Source organism: Heptranchias perlo, chromosome 5, assembly GCF_035084215.1.
Source record: "Heptranchias perlo isolate sHepPer1 chromosome 5, sHepPer1.hap1, whole genome shotgun sequence".
Classification (NCBI taxonomy): domain Eukaryota; kingdom Metazoa; phylum Chordata; class Chondrichthyes; order Hexanchiformes; family Hexanchidae; genus Heptranchias; species Heptranchias perlo.
This window is the reverse complement of record NC_090329.1, coordinates 22750662-22770699: the sequence shown is the minus strand read 5'-3', so window position 1 is coordinate 22770699 and position 20038 is coordinate 22750662. Positions and strand designations below refer to the sequence as shown.

At 50.9% G+C, this 20038-nt stretch overlaps 1 protein-coding gene across 1 annotated transcript in view; it reads left to right on the top strand.

The window, feature by feature from the left end:
- Positions 1–19039, top strand: part of LOC137321344 (potassium channel subfamily K member 1-like) — a 56165-nt gene extending 37126 nt beyond the window's left edge. Inside the window, exons 2-3 of the mRNA XM_067983731.1 lie at positions 10724–11119; positions 16987–19039. Of these exons, the coding sequence (XP_067839832.1) occupies positions 10724–11119; positions 16987–17249 (659 nt within the window). The 3' untranslated portion in view covers positions 17250–19039. The remainder of the gene's footprint in view (positions 1–10723; positions 11120–16986) is intronic.
- Positions 19040–20038: the final 999 nt, after the last annotated feature.

Below are 20038 nucleotides of genomic sequence, written 5' to 3'. Positions count from 1 at the left end.
GAGTGGGTGCAGCACAGGTTCACCAGAATGATACTGGGGATAAAAGGGTTAATTTATGAGGACAGGTTGCACAGACTAGGCTTGTATTCCCTCGAGTATAGAAGATTAAGGGGTGATCTAACTGAGGTGTTTAAGATGATTAAAGGATTTGATAGGTTAGATAGAGAGAAACTATTTCCTCTGGTGGGAGAGTCCAGAACAAGGGGGCTTAACCTTAAAATTAGAGCCAGGCCATTCAGGGGTGATGTCAGGAAGCACTTCTTCACACAAAGGGGAGTGGAAATCTGGAACTCTCTCCCCCAAAAAGCTGTTGGTGGGGGTCAATTGAAAATTTCAAAACTGAGATTGATAGATATTTGTTGGGTAAGGTTATTAAGGGTTACAGAACCAAGGCGGGTAGATGGAGTTAAGATACAGATCAGCCATGATCGAATTGAATGGCGGAACAGGCTCGAGGGGCTGAATGGCCTCCTCCTGTTCCCATCTTCCTTTATAAAAGCAAGTTCTCTCATTCCTGCTGTTGGAGTCAGTAGAGTTGCACGAAGGTCATTCTTATAACTCGACTGTGCCGCGATGCCATTGAATATTCTGTTTTGACATCAGTGTGTAAATATCAGTAAGGCTCAGTATGCTCACAAATTGTTTTTAATCGACTGCGTAGCACAGTGAAACCTTGTCAGCCCTGCACTGCGGGAACTTCTAACATTTCAGGCTGCTTGCTTTCTTCTCATGCATTTTTAAAGCCATGATTTATATCTGAAAAGCTACCCATTTCTGCATTGCTGTTGAAAGCTTTTGATTTATACTCAACAGCTCTGGCTCTGTGCGTTCCTGATCTACAATCGGTACTCTTAGATTGAGGCACAACAACTTACACTCAATTAAAAAGGAAAGAACTGCCATTTATATCGTTCCTTTCGTGACCTCGGGATGACCCAGAGCGCTTCAAAGCTAATTTGAAGTGTAGCCCATCCTGTGGGTCAGGATTTCTGTCAGCTTTTGAAGATGAAAATAGTAAAATATTACAGCTCGCTGTTTAAACTGCTAAAAATTGTGACTTGGCCCAATTCAATCTGTATGTGGCAAATAACCTGCTAGAACTGCCAGGTTTGTTAGCTGCACAAGCCAAGGAGACCTAATAAAGAAAGAACTTGCATTTATATAGCGCCTTTCACAACATCCCAAAGCGCTTTACAGCCAATGAATTACTTTTGAAGTGTAGTCACTGTTGTATTGTAGGAAACATGGCAGCCAATTTGCACACAGCAAGATCCCACAAACAGCAATGAGATAAATGATCAATTAAGCTGTTTTTTAGTGGTGTTGGTTGAAGGATAAATGTTTCCAAGACACCAGGGAGAACTTCCCTGCTCTTACTTTGAATAGTGGCCATGGGATCTTATACTTCCGACCTGAGAGAATCAACAGGGCCTCAGTTTAACAACTCATCCGAAAAACAGCACCTCCAACAGTGCAGCGCTCCCTCAGTACTGCACTGGGACGTGTCAGATGGATTATGTGCTCAAGTCTCTGGAGTGGGGCTTGAGCCTGTGCCTTTACTCACTCAGAGGCGAGAGTGTTACCAACTGAGCCACAGCTGGCACTTTGAATTGTAGGGGTGAAGGGACATGTCCCACTCCATTGAATTCTGCCTTGTAGTCCCATTATGCCTAACTTATGCACAGTGGGACTGAAGGAGGATAGTGTTTGCTATTCAAGAGGGAACTGGATCGATATTTGCCAGAGAAAGTGAGTGAGAGTGAGAAATAGAACAGCGTGTGGTATGTTTTGAACTTTGGGCCCAGGTAGGTAGACCCAGTGGTCCCTTCTGATCCCACTCCCTCCTGTGCTCCTCTAAGGATGCCTCTGTGGGTTATGGTCTCAACTCTGTAGTTGGAAGGTTATGGGTCCAAGCCCCACTCCAGGACTAAAGCACGTAATATAGGGGGATGGTTCAGTGCAGTAGTGATGAAGACGTCAACTTTTGGATGAGATGTTAAATTGAGGCCCCATCTGCCCTCTCAGGTGGATGTAAAATATCTCATGGCACCATTTTGAAGAAGAGCAGGGGAGTTCTCCCTGGTGTCCTGGAGCCAATATTTATCCCTCAACAAATATCAGTAAAAAACAGATTATCTGGTCATTATCTGTTTGTGGGATCTTGCTGTGCGCAAATTGGCTGCTGTGTTTCCTACATTACAACAGTGACTACACTTCAAGAAAGTAATTCATCAGCTTTGGGAAATGCTGAGGGTGTGAAAGGCACTGGATAAATGCAAGTTCTTTCTCTGCTTTCTTTCTTTCTCACTTTCTTTGTGTCTCTTTCTCTTCACTCTTTCTTTCCATTGCTCTCTCTCTCTCTCTGTCTGATTATGGAACACTAAGCTTATGTAAACCAGTGTGTACTAGAATTACGCAGTTTGTATATTTTTCTTTGTGGGATTTAAGTTAGCATTCTGTGCATCCGTCCTAGCTGACAATGAAAATTACGCGACAATTAACACAGACTGTATTGTGGGTGGTTTGTGTTCCCAGTTGAATTGCTTCACTTTTTTATAAGTTGCTCAGCTTCTGTGTAACACCTCACATTTATATAACGTAGTAAAACATCCCAAGGTGCTTCACAGCAGCATAATCAAACAACATTTGACACCGAGCCACATAAGGAGATATTAGGACAGGTGACCAAAAGCTCGGTCAAAGAGGTAGGTTTTAAGGAGTGTTTTAAAGGAGGAGAGAGGGGTAGAGAGGTTTAGAGAGGGAATTCCAGAGTTTAGGGCTGAAGGCACGGCCACCAATGATGGAACGATGAAAATCGGAGATGCGCAAGAGACCAGAATTGGAGGAGCGCAGAGATCTCGGAGGGTTGTAGGGCTGGAGGAGGTTCCAGAGATAGGGAGGGGAGAGGCCATGGAGGGATTTGAAAACAAGGATGAGAATTTTAAAATCGAGGTGTTGCTGGAGTGGAGCAAGTACAATTAGTAGAAGGGCTCATTATTGAAGTGCTTGGTTCTTTGTTTAAAGGTTTAATCATTATTCAAGTGAGGAGTGATAATGATCAGTGTTCTGGTGGACCCATTCAGAATGACATTGGCGACCCAAGATTCTGATCCTTCTAAATTTACACACATTGATTAGACCAGATAAGCTGGATGCTTTTTATTTTCAGTCCGGTCGAGGTTTTCCTTCATGGCCTGTGTATTGGCAGAGATGGGATCAAATAGTCACTGTTCCAAAAAGTGAGCTCAACCTGGCTGGCTGAAGGGGTGAAGTCACCTTCCAATGATAAACACAAGGGCTGAAACACCCTGGATTGGTGCTGCATTGGGGAGGGATTCTTTCTTTGATCTTCTCATGCAGTTGTCATCCACTCTATCAATTATCTACCTCGGTTCCCATTCCTTAGGTATCAGCCGTGGCTCAGTGGGTGTCACTCTCGCCTCTGAGTCAGAAGGTCCTGGGCTCAAGCCCCACTCAAAAGTTCAGGCTGACACTCCCAGTACAGTACTGAGGGGGTGCTGCACTGTCAGAGGGTCAGTACTGAGGGAACGCTGCACTGTCAGAGGGTCAGTACTGAGGGAGTGCTGCACTGTCGGAGGGTCAGTACTGAGGGAACGCTGCACTGTCAGAGGGTCAGTACTGAGGGAGTGCTGCACTGTCGGAGGGTCAGTACTGAGGGAACGCTGCACTGTCAGAGGGTCAGTACTGAGGGAGCGCTGCACTGTCGGAGGGTCAGTACTGAGGGAGCGCTGCACTGTCGGAGGGACATTACTGAGAGGGCGCTGCACTATCGGAGGGTCAGTACTGAGGGAGCGCTGCACTGTCGGAGGGTCAGTACTGTGGGAGCGCTGCACTGTCGGAGGGTCAGTACTGAGGGAGCGCTGCACTATCGGAGGGTCAGTACTGAGGGAGTGCTGCATTGTCGGAGGGTCAGTACTGAGAGAGCGCTGCACTATTGGAGGGTCAGTACTGAGAGAGCGCTGCACTGTCGGAGGGTCAGTACTGAGGGAGTGCTGCATTGTCGGAGGGTCAGTACTGAGGGAGCGCTGCACTGTCGGAGGGTCAGTACTGAGGGAGCGCTGCACTATCGGAGGGTCAGTACTGAGGGAGTGCTGCACTGTCGGAGGGGCAGTACTGAGGGAGTGCTGCACTGTCGGAGGGTCAGTACTGAGGGAGTGCTGCACTGTCAGAGGGTCAGTACTGAGGGAGCGCTGCACTGTCGGAGGGGCAGTACTGAGGGAGTGCTGCACTGTCGGAGGGGCAGTACTGAGGGAGTGCTGCACTGTCGGAGGGTCAGTACTGAGGGAGTGCTGCACTGTCGGAGGGTCAGTACTGAGGGAGCGCTGCACTGTCGGAGGGTCAGTACTGTGGGAGCGCTGCACTGTCGGAGGGTCAGTACTGAGGGAGCGCTGCACTGTCGGAGGGTCAGTACTGTGGGAGCGCTGCACTGTCGGAAGGTCAGTACTGTGGGAGCGCTGCACTGTCGGAGGGTCAGTACTGAGGGAGTGCCGCACTGTCGGAGGGTCAGTACTGAGGGGGTGCCGCACTGTCGGAGGGTCAGTACTGAGGGGGTGCCGCACTGTCAGAGGGTCAGTACTGAGGGAGCGCTGCACTGACGGAGGATCAGTACTGAGGGAGCGCTGCACTGTCGGAGGGTCAGTACTGTGGGAGCGCTGCACTGTCGGAGGGTCAGTACTGAGGGAGCGCTGCACTATCGGAGGGTCAGTACTGAGGGAGTGCTGCATTGTCGGAGGGTCAGTACTGAGAGAGCGCTGCACTGTCGGAGGGTCAGTACTGAGGGAGTGCTGCATTGTCGGAGGGTCAGTACTGAGGGAGTGCTGCACTGTCGGAGGGGCAGAACTGAGGGAGCGCTGCACTGTCGGAGGTTCCATTCTTTTCGATGAGACGTTAAACTGAGGCCCCGTCTCCCCTCAGGTGGATGTAAAAGATCCCATGGCAGTATTTCGCAGGAGAGTTCTCCCTGGTGTCCTGGCCAATATTTATCCCTCAACCAACATCTAGAAACAGATTATATTGTCATTATCTCATTGCTGTTTGTGGGATCTTGCTGTGCGCAAATTGGCTGCTGCATTTCCTACATTACAACAGTGACTACACTGCAAAAAAAGTACTTCATTGGCTGTAAAGTGCTTTGGGACGTCCTGAGTCCGGTGAGGGGGAGGTGGAGAGGCCCAGATTATCTCTGTGGGACCCAGAGGAGGGTTCCTGCACCTCCTGGCCCCACAATGGATAATTTAACACTTACCTTTTCCGGTGGGGGGGGGGGGCCGTTGGGTTCCATTGCCGGTGAAACCGGTCGGGCAGTGCACGCCTCTCCGACCAGTTCTACCCTAAAATGGCAATTGGGGGGGAGGGTCCTACCTACATCATTTGCATATTAATAGGGGCCAACCCCCTATACAGGCATTGGCTTTGGCTGCCCGACGGTGGACCCCAGTAATTGGGGCAGCGATGGTTGGGGGTTTATTGGGGCCGGTGAGTCTATTGACCTCTTCTTGAAGCCGTGACCCCCCCCTCCCCCATTAACTGTTGCAGTTTGTCCTGGATTATCGCCAGCCAGCTAGAGGGGTTGCCAACTCCTCCAGGATTGCCTTGGAGTCTCCAGAAATTGAAAATTATTCTCCAGGACGCAGCTGGGAGCAAAAAAAACCCGGGAGAGAAAAAATCATTGGGGCGTTCGACAAAATTTGGTGCATTTTTTCAGTTTTTTTGAATACTTTAATTTATTAATTGTAAAAATATTGGAGAGGGGGAGAAAAGACAGTCAAGATTGATCCAATTGGGTAACAAAGAGTTTGTTCCCAGAGGATGGACCAATGGTGGGAGTGTGGGGGGCGGGTCATTGGAGGCCGGAAGTCATGTGATGAAACCTCCAGGAATACATCCCACCAGAGTTGGCAATCCCTAACCAGCCAATGATTGGAACATTTGTCACCACGGAGACCATGACTGCCGACTGTCCCCATCCAGGAGGATGTCCAACCTTCTAAGAACATAAGAAATAGGAGCACGATTAGGCCATACGACCCCTCGAGCCCGCTCCACCATTCAATCAGATCGTGGCTGATCTTCGACCTCAACTCCACTTTCCCACTCGATCCCCATATCCCTTGATTCCCTTAAAGTCCAAAATTCTATCGATCTCAGTCTTGAATATATTCAACGACTCAGCATCCACAGCTCTCTGGGTTTAGAGAATTCCAAAGATTCACAATCCCCTGAGTAAAGAAATTTTTCCTCATTTCGGTCCTAAATGGCTGACCCCTTATCTTGAGAATATGACCCCTAGTTCTAGACTCTCCAGACAGGGGAAACAGCCTCTCAGCATCTACCCTGTCAAGCCCTCTAAGAATTTTATACATTTCAATGAGATCACCTCTCATTCTACTAAACTCCAGAGAATATAGGCCCATTCTACTCAATCTAACCCACAAACATGCACCTGATTGTGATGATATAGTGAAATCCTATTAAATCAGGTCACAGGCTGCTCTAAGGGGGAGGGGAAGAGAGCAGGTGGGCCGATATTGATTAACTACATTTGAAGGAAAAAAAATAACCACCAGGAATGATGAGGGGTGGGCTTTAAAATTAATTTAGATTTATCTGATATTTGTTCCCGAGATTTGGGCATCACTGGCAAGGCCGGCATTTATTGCTCGTCCCTAGATGCCCCCTTAGAAGGTGGTGGTGGGCCTTCTCTTTGAACCACTGAAGTCTGTGTGGTGAAGATGTCCTAACTCGCAACAAGTCGCATTCACCCATCACCCCCTGTGCTCACTGACCTACGTTGGATCCTGGTCTGGCAGTGCCTCGATTTAAAAATTCACATCCTTGTTTTCAAATCCCTCCATGGCCTCACCTCTCACTATCTCTGTAAGCTCCTCCAGCCCTACAACCCTCCGAGATCTCTGCACTCCTCCAATTCTGGCCTCTTGCGCATCCCTGATTTTCATTGCTCCACCATTGGCGGCCGTGCCTTCAGCTGCCTGGGCCCTAAGCTCTGGAATTCCCTCCCTAAACCTCTCCGCTTCTCTACCTCTCTCCTCCTTTAAGACGCTCCTTAAAACCTACCTCTTTGCTCAAGCTTTTGTTCACCTGTTCTAATATCTCCTTATGTGGCTCGGTGTCACATTTTTGTTTGATAATCGCTCCTGTGAAGCACCTTGGGACGTTTTACTATGTTAAAGGTGCTGTGTAAATGGAAATTATTGTTGGTGTTGGTTCTCCCACAATGCTGTTAGGTGGGGAGTTCCAGAATTTTGACCCAGCGACAATGAAGGAATGGCTGATATATTTCCAAGTTGGGATGGTATGTGTGATTTGGAGGGGATGGTGTTCCCATGCACCTGCTGCCCTTGTCCTTTTAGATGGTAGAGGTCACGGGTTTGGGAGGTGTTGGCAAAGAAGCCTTGGCGAGTTGCTGCATTGCATCCTGTGGATGGTACAAACTACAGCCACAGTGCACCGATAGTGAAGGGAGTGAATGTTTAGGGTGGTGGATGGGGTGCCAATCAAGTAGGCTGCTTTGTCCTGGATGGTGTCGAGCTTCTTGAGTGTTGTTGGAGCTGCACTCATCCAGGCAAGTGGAGAGTATTCCATCACATTCCTGACTTGATTCTTGTAGATGGTGGAAAGGCTTTGGGGAGTCAGGAGGTGAGTCACTCGCTGCAGAATGCCCAGCCTCTGATCTGCTCTTGTAGCCACAGCATTTATGTGGCTGGTTCAGTTGAGTTTCTAATCATCGATCAGCTCTGTAGCTAGGCAACGGTGTGGTGTCCATGGGGAATAAGCACTGCGAAATCCATCCGGACTTTTAGTTGGCTAATTGATTGCATGTCATATTTCAAGTCAATACATCAACTTGTCCTAAGCAGATGTGGGGAAGTACACTCGCCTAGAGAGAAAGAAAGAAAAAGACTTGCTTTTATATAACACCTTTGATGTCCCAAAGCACTTTACAGCCAATGAAATGCAGTCATTGTTGTAATGAAACACAGCAGCCAATTTGCGCACAGCAAGATCCCACAAACAGCAATGTGATAATGACCAGATCATCTGGTTTAGTGATGTCGGTTGAGGGATAAATATTGGTCAGGACACCGGGGAGAACTCCCCTGCTCTTCTTCAAATAGTGCCAGGGGATCTTTTACGTCCACCTGAGAGGGCAGACGGGGCCTTGGTTTAACATCTCATCCGAAAGACGGCACCTCCGACAGTGCAGCACTAGGAGTGTCAGCCTGGATTATGTGTTCAAGTCTCTGGAGTGGGGACTATGAACCCCCGGCCTGCTGACTCAGAGGGGAGAGTGACACCCACTGAGTCACGGCTGACACTTTAGTTTACTATTCCAGCCCACTCCCTCAAGACAATAACATTGGGGCACAGTTTTGCACCACTACATATAATCTTGATTAATATGAAGCCCACTCAATATGCATCTAACCAGGAAATTTTGACATCTTTATGGTTAATTTCAATATGTGATTAAATGTTAATGGAACTTTATTGCCAGAATAGATGGGGTTTTTCTCCGTAGAGCAGAGGTTAAGAGGAGATGTAATAGAGGTGTTCAAAATTATGAGGGGTTCTGATAGAGGAGGAGGGTCAGTAACCAGAGGACACAGATTTAAGGTAATTAGCAAAAGAACCAGAGGAGAGATGAGGGCAAATTTTTTTAACGCAGCGAGTTATGATGATCTGGAATTCACTGCCTGAAAGGGCGGTGGAAACAGATTCAATAATAACTTTCAAAAGGGAATTAGATAAATACTTGAAGGGGAGAAATTTGCAGGGCTATGGGGAAAGGGCAGGGGACTGGGGCTAATTGGATAGCTCTTTCAAAGAGCTGGCACAGGCACGATGGGCCGAATGGCCTCCTTTTAACCAAGGGTTGAATCTTTTCTCACTCAGTGACAGTTTAACTCCAAATTGGATCTGCACTTGTACAAATGTGACACCGTTCGCAATTGACCGAGAGCACGTCTCTGCCACTGAGATCCTGAAAACAGTGTGTGACTGATTCATCCCGAGCCGGGTGGCTCCAGCTCCGAACCCCAGCCTATGCCAAGTTAGCTCAGCACCCTGGAGCTGATCATAGACTGCTAGAGATGTTCGCACTCCAACTCTCCATTCCCCCTCCCCCCCAGCCTCTGCTGGAACACTTGAAGACAGGGGCACAGAATTGGGTTGAGTGGTGATGCCCCTGTGGTTGAATAGCATGTTGCCACTCACTGTTTAGGCTGACAGATGAAGAATCCCCACTTGTGAGAGATGACTAAGGATGACTGGTCCCCTTGGAACTGTGGCAATCAGGACCTCCAGGGCAAACAAGCAGGCAAACAAAAAATTAATTCTAAAATACAACTGCAGTGTTAGTGTCCAAGAGGCTAATACACTTGTACATCATTCTGTCCCCAGCTATTTTAACACAAACCCATTTAAAATGTCTGCCGTGGCTCAGTAGTTAGCTCTCTTGCCTCTAAGTCAGAAGGTTGTGGGTTCAAGTCCCACTCTGGAGATTTAAGCACATAATCCAGGCCAACAGGCCCAGTGCAGTATTGAGGGAGTGCTGCACTGTGGGAGGGGCAGTACTGAGGGAGTGCTGCACTGTTGCAGGGGCAGTGCTGAGGGAGCGCTGCACTGTCGGAGGGGCAGTACTGAGGGAGCGCTGCACTGTCGGAGGGTCAGTACAGAGGGAGCGCTGCACTGTTGCAGGGGCAGTACTGAGGGAGTGCTGCACTGTCGGAGGGGCAATAGTGAGGGAGCGCTGCACTGTCGGAGGGGCAGTAGTGAGGGAGCGCTGCACTGTCAGAGGGGCAGTACTGAGGGAGCGCTGCACTGTCAGAGGGGCAGTACTGAGGGAGCGCTGCACTGTCAGAGGGGCAGTAGTGAGGGAGCGCTGCACTGTCGGAGGGTCATTACTGAGAGAGTGCTGTTTTGTCTTTTGGATGGGACGTTAAACCGAGGTCCCGTCTGCCCTCCCAGGTGCCCTCTATTTGAAGACGAGCAGGGAAATGCTTGTGCCTATCAAGACCAGGTAACCTGATCGTTTATCTCAGCAGGATCTTGCTGTGCACAGATACGCTGCCAAGTTTTCCTCAAAATGCCTACGCTTCAAAAAGTCAATCAGCGGCGGCGAAGTGCTTTGGGATTTCCTGAGGTCTTGCAAACAATGCCAGTCTTTTCTTTCCTTTCAGCAGCTGAAAGTCATTTGCACTCGTGTTATTTGAACGTGAATTCACCTTCGCCCTTGTTGCGTCCTCTGCATTTCTCCACAGTTAGCCCAGAATTCCCGTTCCCCTCCTGAAGCACTTGCCACTGAACTTCGCTCAGGTTTTAATTGCTGCAGAAGAGGGGAGATATTGGGAGATATTGGGCTTTGGGAATCCCGCCGGGTGCCTGGGGCACATGTTGAACAGGTTCAGTCAATGAGTTTCCATCCATTAAATCGAGCAACTCCCTTAATATGCGCCCACTAGCGTTCCCCGAGGTCCAGCCCCAGCTGCCCCCACCGTCCAACATCTGGAGTTGGACCTGGAGTTACACAGGTGTCTATTGTCTAAAATCTGGAGTTTCAAAGGTGTCTACTGGCTAACATCTGGACTTTCAAAGGTTTTACTGTCTAACATCTGGAGTTTCAAAAGTGTCTACTGGCTAACATCTGGAGTTTCAAAAGTGTCTATCTGTTCTTCGGTTGCAGGTTACGGTCACACGGTCCCTCTATCTGACGGTGGGAAGGCTTTCTGCATGATGTACTCTGTGGTTGGGATCCCCTTCACACTGCTGTTCCTCACCTCGATTGTACAACGCATCATGGTGCACGTCACCAGGCGCCCAGTCCAGTACATCCACACTCGCTGGGGCTACCCCAAGCAAACCGTCGCCCTCATCCACGCCTTCATCCTGGGGCTCGTTATCATCTCGGCCTTCTTCTTCATCCCCGCGGCTATTTTCTCCAGCCTGGAAGAGGACTGGAACTTTCTAGAATCCATCTACTTTTGTTTCATCTCCCTCAGCACCATTGGACTGGGAGATTATGTTCCTGGAGAGATTCACCATCAGCGTTTCCGAGAGCTCTACAAAGTGGGAATAACTGGTCAGTAACGATGATAGTTATTGGATATAATGATGTATAGGATCGGTGGTAATGAGCTCCAGATCATGCAAAGAGAGTTAAAGGAGGTAGGAGTCATTCTTGGCTCAGTGGGTGTCACTCTCACCTCCGATTCAGAAGGTCATGGGGTCAAGTCCCACTCCAGAGACTCGACCACAAAATCCAGGCTGACACTCCCGGTGCAGTATTGAGGGAGTGCTGCACTGTCGCAGGGGCAGTACTGAGGGAGCGCTGCACTGTCGCAGGGGCAGTACTGAGGGAGCGCTGCACTGTCGGAGAGTCAGTACTCAGGGAGCGCTGCACTGTCGGAGGGTCAGTACTGAGGGAGCGCTGCACTGTCGGAGAGTCAGTACTGAGGGAGTGCTGCACTGTCGGAGGGTCAGTACTGAGGGAGCGCTGCACTGTCGCAGGGGCAGTACTGAGGGAGCGCTGCACTGTCGGAGGGTCAGTACTGAGGGAGCGCTGCACTGTTGGAGGGGCAGTACTGAGGGAGCGCTGCACTGTCGCAGGGGCAGTACTGACGGAGTGCTGCACTGTCGGAGGGTCAGTACTGAGGGAGCGCTGCACTGTCGGAGGGGCAGTACTGAGGGAGCGCTGCACTGTTGGAGGGGCAGTACTGAGGGAGCGCTGCACTGTCGCAGGGGCAGTACTGAGGGAGCGCTGCACTGTCGCAGGGGCAGTACTGAGGGAGCGCTGCACTGTCGGAGAGTCAGTACTGAGGGAGCGCTGCACTGTCGGAGAGTCAGTACTGAGGGAGCGCTGCACTGTCGGAGGGGCAGTACTGAGGGAGCGCTGCACTGTCGCAGGGGCAGTACTGAGGGAGCGCTGCACTGTCGCAGGGGCAGTACTGAGGGAGCGCTGCACTGTCGGAGAGTCAGTACTGAGGGAGCGCTGCACTGTCGGAGAGTCAGTACTGAGGGAGCGCTGCACTGTCGGAGGGGCAGTACTGAGGGAGCGCTGCACTATCGGAGAGTCAGTACTGAGGGAGCGCTGCACTGTCGGAGAGTCAGTACTGAGGGAGTGCTGCACTGTCGGAGAGTCAGTACTGAGGGAGCGCTGCACTGTCGCAGGGGCAGTACTGAGGGAGCGCTGCACTGTCGCAGGGGCAGTACTGAGGGAGCGCTGCACTGTCGGAGAGTCAGTACTGAGGGAGCGCTGCACTGTCGGAGAGTCAGTACTGAGGGAGCGCTGCACTGTCGGAGGGGCAGTACTGAGGGAGCGCTGCACTATCGGAGAGTCAGTACTGAGGGAGCGCTGCACTGTCGGAGAGTCAGTACTGAGGGAGTGCTGCACTGTCGGAGAGTCAGTACTGAGGGAGCGCTGCACTGTCGGAGGGTCAGTACTGAGGGAGCGCTGCACTGTCGGAGAGTCAGTACTGAGGGAGCGCTGCACTGTCGGAGGGTCAGTACTGAGGGAGCGCTGCACTGTCGGAGGGTCAGTACTGAGGGAGCGCTGCACTGTTGGAGGGGCAGTACTGAGGGAGTGCTGCACTGTCGGAGGGGCAGTACTGAGGGAGCGCTGCACTGTCGGAGGGTCAGTACTAAGGGAGCGCTGCACTGTCGGAGAGTCAGTACTGAGGGAGCGCTGCACTGTCGGAGGGTCAGTACTGAGGGAGCGCTGCACTGTCGGAGGGTCAGTACTGAGGGAGCGCTGCACTGTTGGAGGGTCAGTACTGAGGGAGCGCTGCACTGTCGGAGGGGCAGTACTGAGGGAGTGCTGCACTGTCGGAGGGGCAGTACTGAGGGAGTGTCAGAGGGCCAGTACTGAGGGAGTGCTGCACTATCGGAGGGGCAGTACTGAGGGAGTGCTGCACTGTCGGAGGGGCAGTACTGAGGGAGTGCTGCACTTTCAGAGGGGCAGTACTGAGGGAGTGTCAGAGGGTCAGTACTGAGGGAGTGCTGCACTATCAGAGGGGCAGTACTGAGGGAGTGCTGCACTGTGGGAGGGTCAGTACTGAGGGGGTGCAGCACTGTAGGAGGGGCAGTACTGTGGGAGTGCTGCACTGTCGGAGGGTCAGTACTGAGGGAGTGCTGCACTGTCGGAAGGTCAGTACTGAGGGAGTGTTGCACTGTCGGAGGGTCAGTACTGAGGGAGCGCTGCACTGTCGGAGGGTCAGTACTGAGGGAGCGCTGCACTGTTGGAGGGGCAGTACTGAGGGAGTGCTGCACTGTCGGAGGGGCAGTACTGAGGGAGCGCTGCACTATCGGAGAGTCAGTACTGAGGGAGCGCTGCACTGTCGGAGAGTCAGTACTGAGGGAGCGCTGCACTGTCGGAGAGTCAGTACTGAGGGAGCGCTGCACTGTCGGAGGGTCAGTACTGAGGGAGCGCTGCACTGTTGGAGAGTCAGTACTGAGGGAGCGCTGCACTGTCGGAGGGTCAGTACTGAGGGAGTGCTGCACTGTCGGAGGGTCAGTACTGTGGGAGTGTAGCACTGTCGGAGGGGCAGTACTGTGGGAGTGCTGCACTGTCGGAGGGTCAGTACTGTGGGAGTGCAGCACTGTCGGAGGGGCAGTACTGTGGGAGTGCTGCACTGTCGGAGATGCCGTCTTTTGGATGAGACGTTATACCACGGCCCGTCTGCCCTCTCAGGTGGATGTAAAAATCCTACGGCCACTATTCCAAAGAGGGTAGATAGTAAAGAGAGATCCTGGAGAAATATAATGGGCATCATTTTAGCACCCGCTATTGGGTGCGTTCCTGGCGGGGGGCTCCGAAAATCGGAGAATCCCGGAGCGGGACCGGAGCCCGCCCCGAACCCGCGCACTTCCGGGTTCCCCGCTGATGCACCGGCGTGCGCGCGCAGCCCCCGCTGGTGGGAATCCCGCAGGCAATTAAAGCCAGCGGGATGCCACTTAAAAGTATTTATGTAGGTATTTCAGGTCATTAACTGACCTGATTAAGGGATTATGTGAGGAGGGGTGGGATTTTAGAGCAAACTGGGACTGTTTCCCACACTGGGGGAAACACTCCCAGTTCAAATGGACCTGTTGCAGCCATCAGCCTGTGGCAGCTGCAAAGGTCCATTTGACAGGTTGGGGGTGGAGAGACCCTCACCCATTGCAGGAGGCCACTCTGTCACTTGGGACAAAGTTTGGCCTCCACCACCCTCCTCCTGACAGTCAAAGTCACCAACTTGCACACTTACCCCGGGGTCCGAAGACCTTGCGGACCCCCTCAGATGTACATCTTGCGGATGGGGGCCGCCATAGCTGCAGTCATGACCTCCTCGGAGGGCGAACAGCATCACCAGCCTCGCCATCCACGCCGTCCACCTCTGACACGTGGAGCTCCACAACAGAGTGCTGTGACACATCCACCTGTACAGCAGGAGGGAGGGCTACCACAGAGAGAGATGCGTCACAGAGGGCACTACCCTCGCCACAGGGTCCACAGACCAAGGCTCAGCCTCCTGGACCTCTCTGAGCAGCAGTGCACACGGAGGCTCAGAGTCAATCGACATGTCGTTGTGGACATCTGCAGCCTCCTTGATGCCGAGCTGCTCCCGGCTGGCCCGAGCACCAACTTCTTACCTGTCGCTGTCAAAGTCACCACTGCCCTCAACAACTTCTCCTCCGCATCCTTCCAGGGTGCCACCGGGGACATCGCCGACGTCTCTCAGTCGTCTGCGCAAAAGAGCCCTGCAAATACACCTACACCCACTCTGCAGTGACACAATGGGTGGCATCAGTTGTGGGTCTTCATTGTGATCCTCAGGAAAGGGCATTATTGCACAAACCAGACAGGATTCGCGAAGACGTGGCAGTAGTGGTGTCAATATAATATGTAATGTGAGTTGGTCAGAAATTCAATATAAGTAAAAACCATGACAAACCCTCAAACACCCTTGTGCATCTCCTTCATTCTCACGACATGTTTGCCTTACGTTGCCTACTGCACATATGTGATGCATGCCCTGTGACTGCAGCACAGGTAGTGGCAGGTTGGGTGAGGCTGACTGTGAAAGAGATGCACGAGAGGGTGAGTATGAGATAGAGCCATGAGATTGTATGAGGATTGGGTTGAGTGGTAGTGGCAGGATGAGTACTGGCGAGGTGAGTAGGTGCAGGTACGATGAGGATGAGGTTTGAGTGGGTATGAGGGGTGATGTGACAGAGTAGTGTTGGCAGTGCTGAAGGAGATGTGAGGTGGGGGCAGTGATGTGGCAGACGGAGTGTAGGGGAATGAGTAAGTGTACTCACTTTGGCTGACCTACCGAGGTCATTGGAGCGCCTCCTGCACTGTATGCAGGTGGGCGATATGTTGGTTGCGCTGGTGACCTCCTCTGCCACCTCGAGCCAGGCCTTCCTGGTGGCAGAGGCAGGCCGCTTCCTCCCACCCGCCGGGAGGAAGATCTCTGTCCTCCCCCTCCTCCTCACCCCATGTATTGATACCTGGAGTGAGGCATCATTAAACTGGGAGCAGCCTTCCCCCTGGTCTGCTCCATGCTATAATTTTTGCTATTTGTTGCAGCATCTGTCAGTGGAGGACTGCCCCTTTAAATAGAGCTCCTCCAGCTGACAGATCGTACTGCGCATGCGCAGCCCACCCGACGTGCAGATCAGCAGTGGGGAACCCGGAGGAGCAGGTAAGTGGATCCAATTAGTGGATTGTCTGCTACAATCACGTGGGAAGCTGACTAATTTCACCGGGCGCGTTACCCACGTGCCCGATAGCCCCCCCGCCGAGAACCCACAGCCCTGCTAACATCGGGCCCAATGAATATGTAGCAGAGATAAAAAAGGGGAGTTTGGAAAAGTTAAGAAGGAGCATGAGAGAAAATTAGCAAAACAAAACCTCATAAAAGGAAAATAGAAAGGCTTTCTACAGTTGCTGGGCTAAAGCTTTTAAGAAATGAAAAGGCGAGATTGAGGTGACACATACAATCACCAAACAAATAGACTGAGTCTAAGACTGCCGCGCCGAGAACCGAGAGAGAGGGAGGGAGAGAGGGAGAGGGAAATAGGGATATAGGCCCAATTTGAATTTCAAATGGTAGATGATTACTCAAATTGGAATCGCACCCATAGTATTAGCCAATGGAGGAGAGGTCCTTCTGTGGTGTCGTCTATATAGTTGTTCATAGGGTGTGGGCATCGCTGGCAAGGCCGGCATTTATTGCCCATCCCTAATTGCCCTTGAGAAGGTGGTGGTGAGCCGTCTTCTTGAACCGCTGCAGTCCGTGTGGTGAAGGTTCTCCCACGGTGCTGTTAGGAAGGGAGTCCCAGGATTTTGACCCAGCGACGATGAAGGAACGGCGATATATTTCCAAGTCGGGATGGTCTGTGACTTGGAGGGGAACGTGCAGGTGGTGTTGTTCCCATGTGCCTGCTGCCCTTGTCCTTCTAGGTGGTAGAGGCCGCGGGTTTGGGAGGTGCTGTTGAAGAAGCCTTGGCGAGTTGCTGCAGTGCATCCTGTGGATGGTACACACTGCACCCACAGTGCGCCAGTGGTGAAGGGAGTGAATGTTTAGGGTGGTGGATGGGGTGCCAATCAAGCGGGCTGCTTTGTCCTGGATGGTGTCAAGCTTCTTGAGTGTTGTTGGAGCTGCACTCATCCAGGCAAGTGGAGAGTATTCCATCACACTCCGGACTTGTGCCTTGTAGATGGGGGAGGGGCTCTGAGGGCTCAAGAAGTGACCAGGCATTGCCGAGTATCTCGTCTCTGACCTGCTCTAAAATCAGGCCAAGGAGCTCCAAATGAAAAAATGTTTGTCAAGCATTGTAAGAAAAAGTACTCACAAATGAACGATTCCATTCCAGTCATGTTTAAACCCTTCGTACAATTGCATCTAAAAATGAATAATGTACGTCTCTCTCTCTCTCTCTCTCTGTGTCTCTGTCTCTCTTTAGTCTACCTCATGATTGGTCTCACTGCTGTGCTTGTTGTCCTGGAAACCTTCTGTGAGCTTCACAAGCTCAAAGAATTTAAAAGGATCTTCTACCTGAAGAAGGACCAGGCAGAAGATCAGCTAAGCATCGTGGACCACGACCAGCTCTCTTTTCCCTCGGTCATGGACCATGTCCCAATCAACAGGGAGCAGCAGAAACTCAAGGAGCCATTTGTGACAGGCCCAGTTACTCACCAGTTTACAGAGCGCCCCATCACTCGATAACCTCAGCTCAAGACATGGCCCTCACCAAGACGTGATTGGCCAATCCTTGCCTCGCGTCATGGAGAAAATTTGCATGTAATTAACATAGGTTCTAAGGCAAACTTATTGGCCTTAAAAAAAAAGTATATATATATATATATCATATGAAGCAAAGCAAATTAGAATATGTTGGAAGATGATATGTGTAAATGAAAAGGGAAAAGTGTATTTTCAGGGATTCCAGGACTAGAATGTGTTTTTCAGACACACAATAAGGTAATTGCCGAGAATTTGCATGGGGTTTTCTGGTGGGAGATCGGCAGAGGACCAGAGGAAATAGTTTCTGCTACAATCAGATCACCCCTTAATCGTCTATACTCGAGGGAATACAAGCCCAGTCTATGCAACCTGTCCTCGTAATTTAACCCTTTTATCATTCTGGTGAATCTGCGCTGCACCCCCACCAAGGCCAGTATATCCTTCCTGAGGTGCGGTGCCCAGAACTGAACCCAGTATCTCCAGATGGGGTCTGAGCAGAGCTCTGTACAGCTGTAACATAACGTCCACCCCTTTCTATTCCTCCCCCACCTTGAGATTCCATTAGCCTTTTTGATTACTTTTTGTACCTGTGCAACCTCGTGGGCCATTGAATGAAGCCAGCCCTGGACAGACCGAGTTCACTCCCCGTCAGCAGGGTCACTGGTACAACCAGGAAGCAAGTGACCTCGATGTGGTGGGGAGTCGTGTTTAAATGTGAAGTTTTGCTTTTAAATTATACTAAAAAAAAGTCAAAGAATATTTTTACAGTGGAGATGAGGTGAGAGTATTAGGAACAAAGAAAAGGTTCTCTGCTGGACTCCTCACCACAGGTCCCAAACTAGTTTAATCTTTGCATTTTTTTTGGTGAATAATAAAATAGTGTTTTATGTTTGTGTGTTTTTAAGTTAAAGCGAGTTGGAATAACCTTCTCCATAGTTTGTTAATTTAACTTTCTCCGTATTGAAGTATTTCTACCTCATGTGAAGAAGTCAAAATCAAACGACACAAATTGGGTCAAGTATTTTTGTTTTCAATGTTGTTAAAGCAGCTCTTCATATTGGTGGGCGTCCATTTTGAGCGTCCTTGTCTGGCGTTAACGGCCTCAAAATGGAGTCGGCCACTCTCACGCCCCATTAACGCCAGGCAATGCGGCCGACACCATTTGGAAAGGGGGCCCTACCACTGGATGTCCAAAACGCCCACCCAATTCAGGGGTTAGGCCCCCTGTTAATATAGGAATGGGTTGGGTGGGGGGGGGTGGGGGAGTGTTGGGACCTTGGTTACCATCTTGGGTCGGGGCTGGTCAGATTGTGCGCAGGAACTGCAGGCGATGGAGGAGAAGAGGCCCGGCAAAGATAAGTTTGGAATTATTTTTGTGGAGCCCAGAGGGAGCAGGAATAATCATGGCTGCCTCCCCCGCCCCCGCTCTGTGATCGTGAGCCCCCTCCCTCCCCCCACTTCCTGCACTTACACTGCTGGCATCTGGGGCAGGCTCTGGTATCGGTAGTCTTTAATTGGACGAGCTGCATCGGGACGCCTGTTTAGTGCCTCACAGCTTGTTGAGCCAGATGTAAACAAGGCCGGTGGGGTGGGGGGCTTCATTATCGTGGCAGGCATGTCCCCCCGTTTGGTTGCCAAAAACTCAAAGTCGACCCCCCCCCCCCCCACCGAGGTTTGCGTGCACCGACCGCCGGATTCCAAAATGTGGGCCTCTGGTCAGCCGATGGTAACTGCCATGTAATCTCGCCGGCTTGTCCAAATCCATCTACTGGGGTGGGGGGGATTGGGGAAGGGGAGGGCCTCGATTTGCACGGCACCCTGTGGAAGCAGATTTCAGACCTCGGGCTCAGGCCGCTGGCACCGCCACCCCACTTCCCAACCACTGACCCAAGTGTAACAGGGCATCTGCCAGGAGGCCGCAGAATTTCAGCACCATCTGAAGCCAAACTGATGGTGCCAGCTGGACTCACCAAACTGGGTAGAAAGGATGTGGCAGTGCCACAGGTATTACATCCATGGTCCGTCTCTTGGGCCGTTTCAGCAGTGTTACCTCAGCCGAAAATATGTGCGACAATCATAGATTATAGAATCATAGAATAATACAGCACAGAAGGAGACCATTCGGCCCATCTTGCCTGTACCGGCTCTTTGAAAGAGCTATCCAATTAGTCCCATTCCCCTGCTCTTTCCCCATAGCCCTGCAAATTTTTCCCCATTAAATATTTATCCAATTCCCTTTTTTGAAAGTTATTATTGAATCTGCTTCCACCGCCCTTTCAGGCAGTGAATTCCAGATCATAACAACTCACTGTGAAAAAAAAAATTCTCCTCATCTCCCCCCTGGTTCTTTTGCCAATTATCTAAAATCTGTGTCCTCTGGTTACTGACCCTCCTGCCACTGGAAACAGTTTCTCCCTATCTACTCTTATCAAAACCCCTCATGATTTTGAACACCTCTAATAAATCTCCCCTTAACCTTCTCCGCTCTAAGGAGAACAATCATAATATTTTTTTTAAAACTCCCCCTCTTAAAAGCATCCCACTCCTCTGAGAATTCTATTGACCATTTTATGTAAGTAAATGAGTTGTGATTTTTTTTTGTTTTGCCATTCCTGATACGAGCGATGGGTTTCGAGTGCAGCTTTGATATGTGGGAATGAAGGGAATCCCACTCCGAGAGTGGGGATGTAAACACAAGACAGAGACAGAGACACAGGTAGTCGGTCAGGTCTTTAAACAGATCGCTGCGAGGGGCAAGCTTTCGCCAGGCT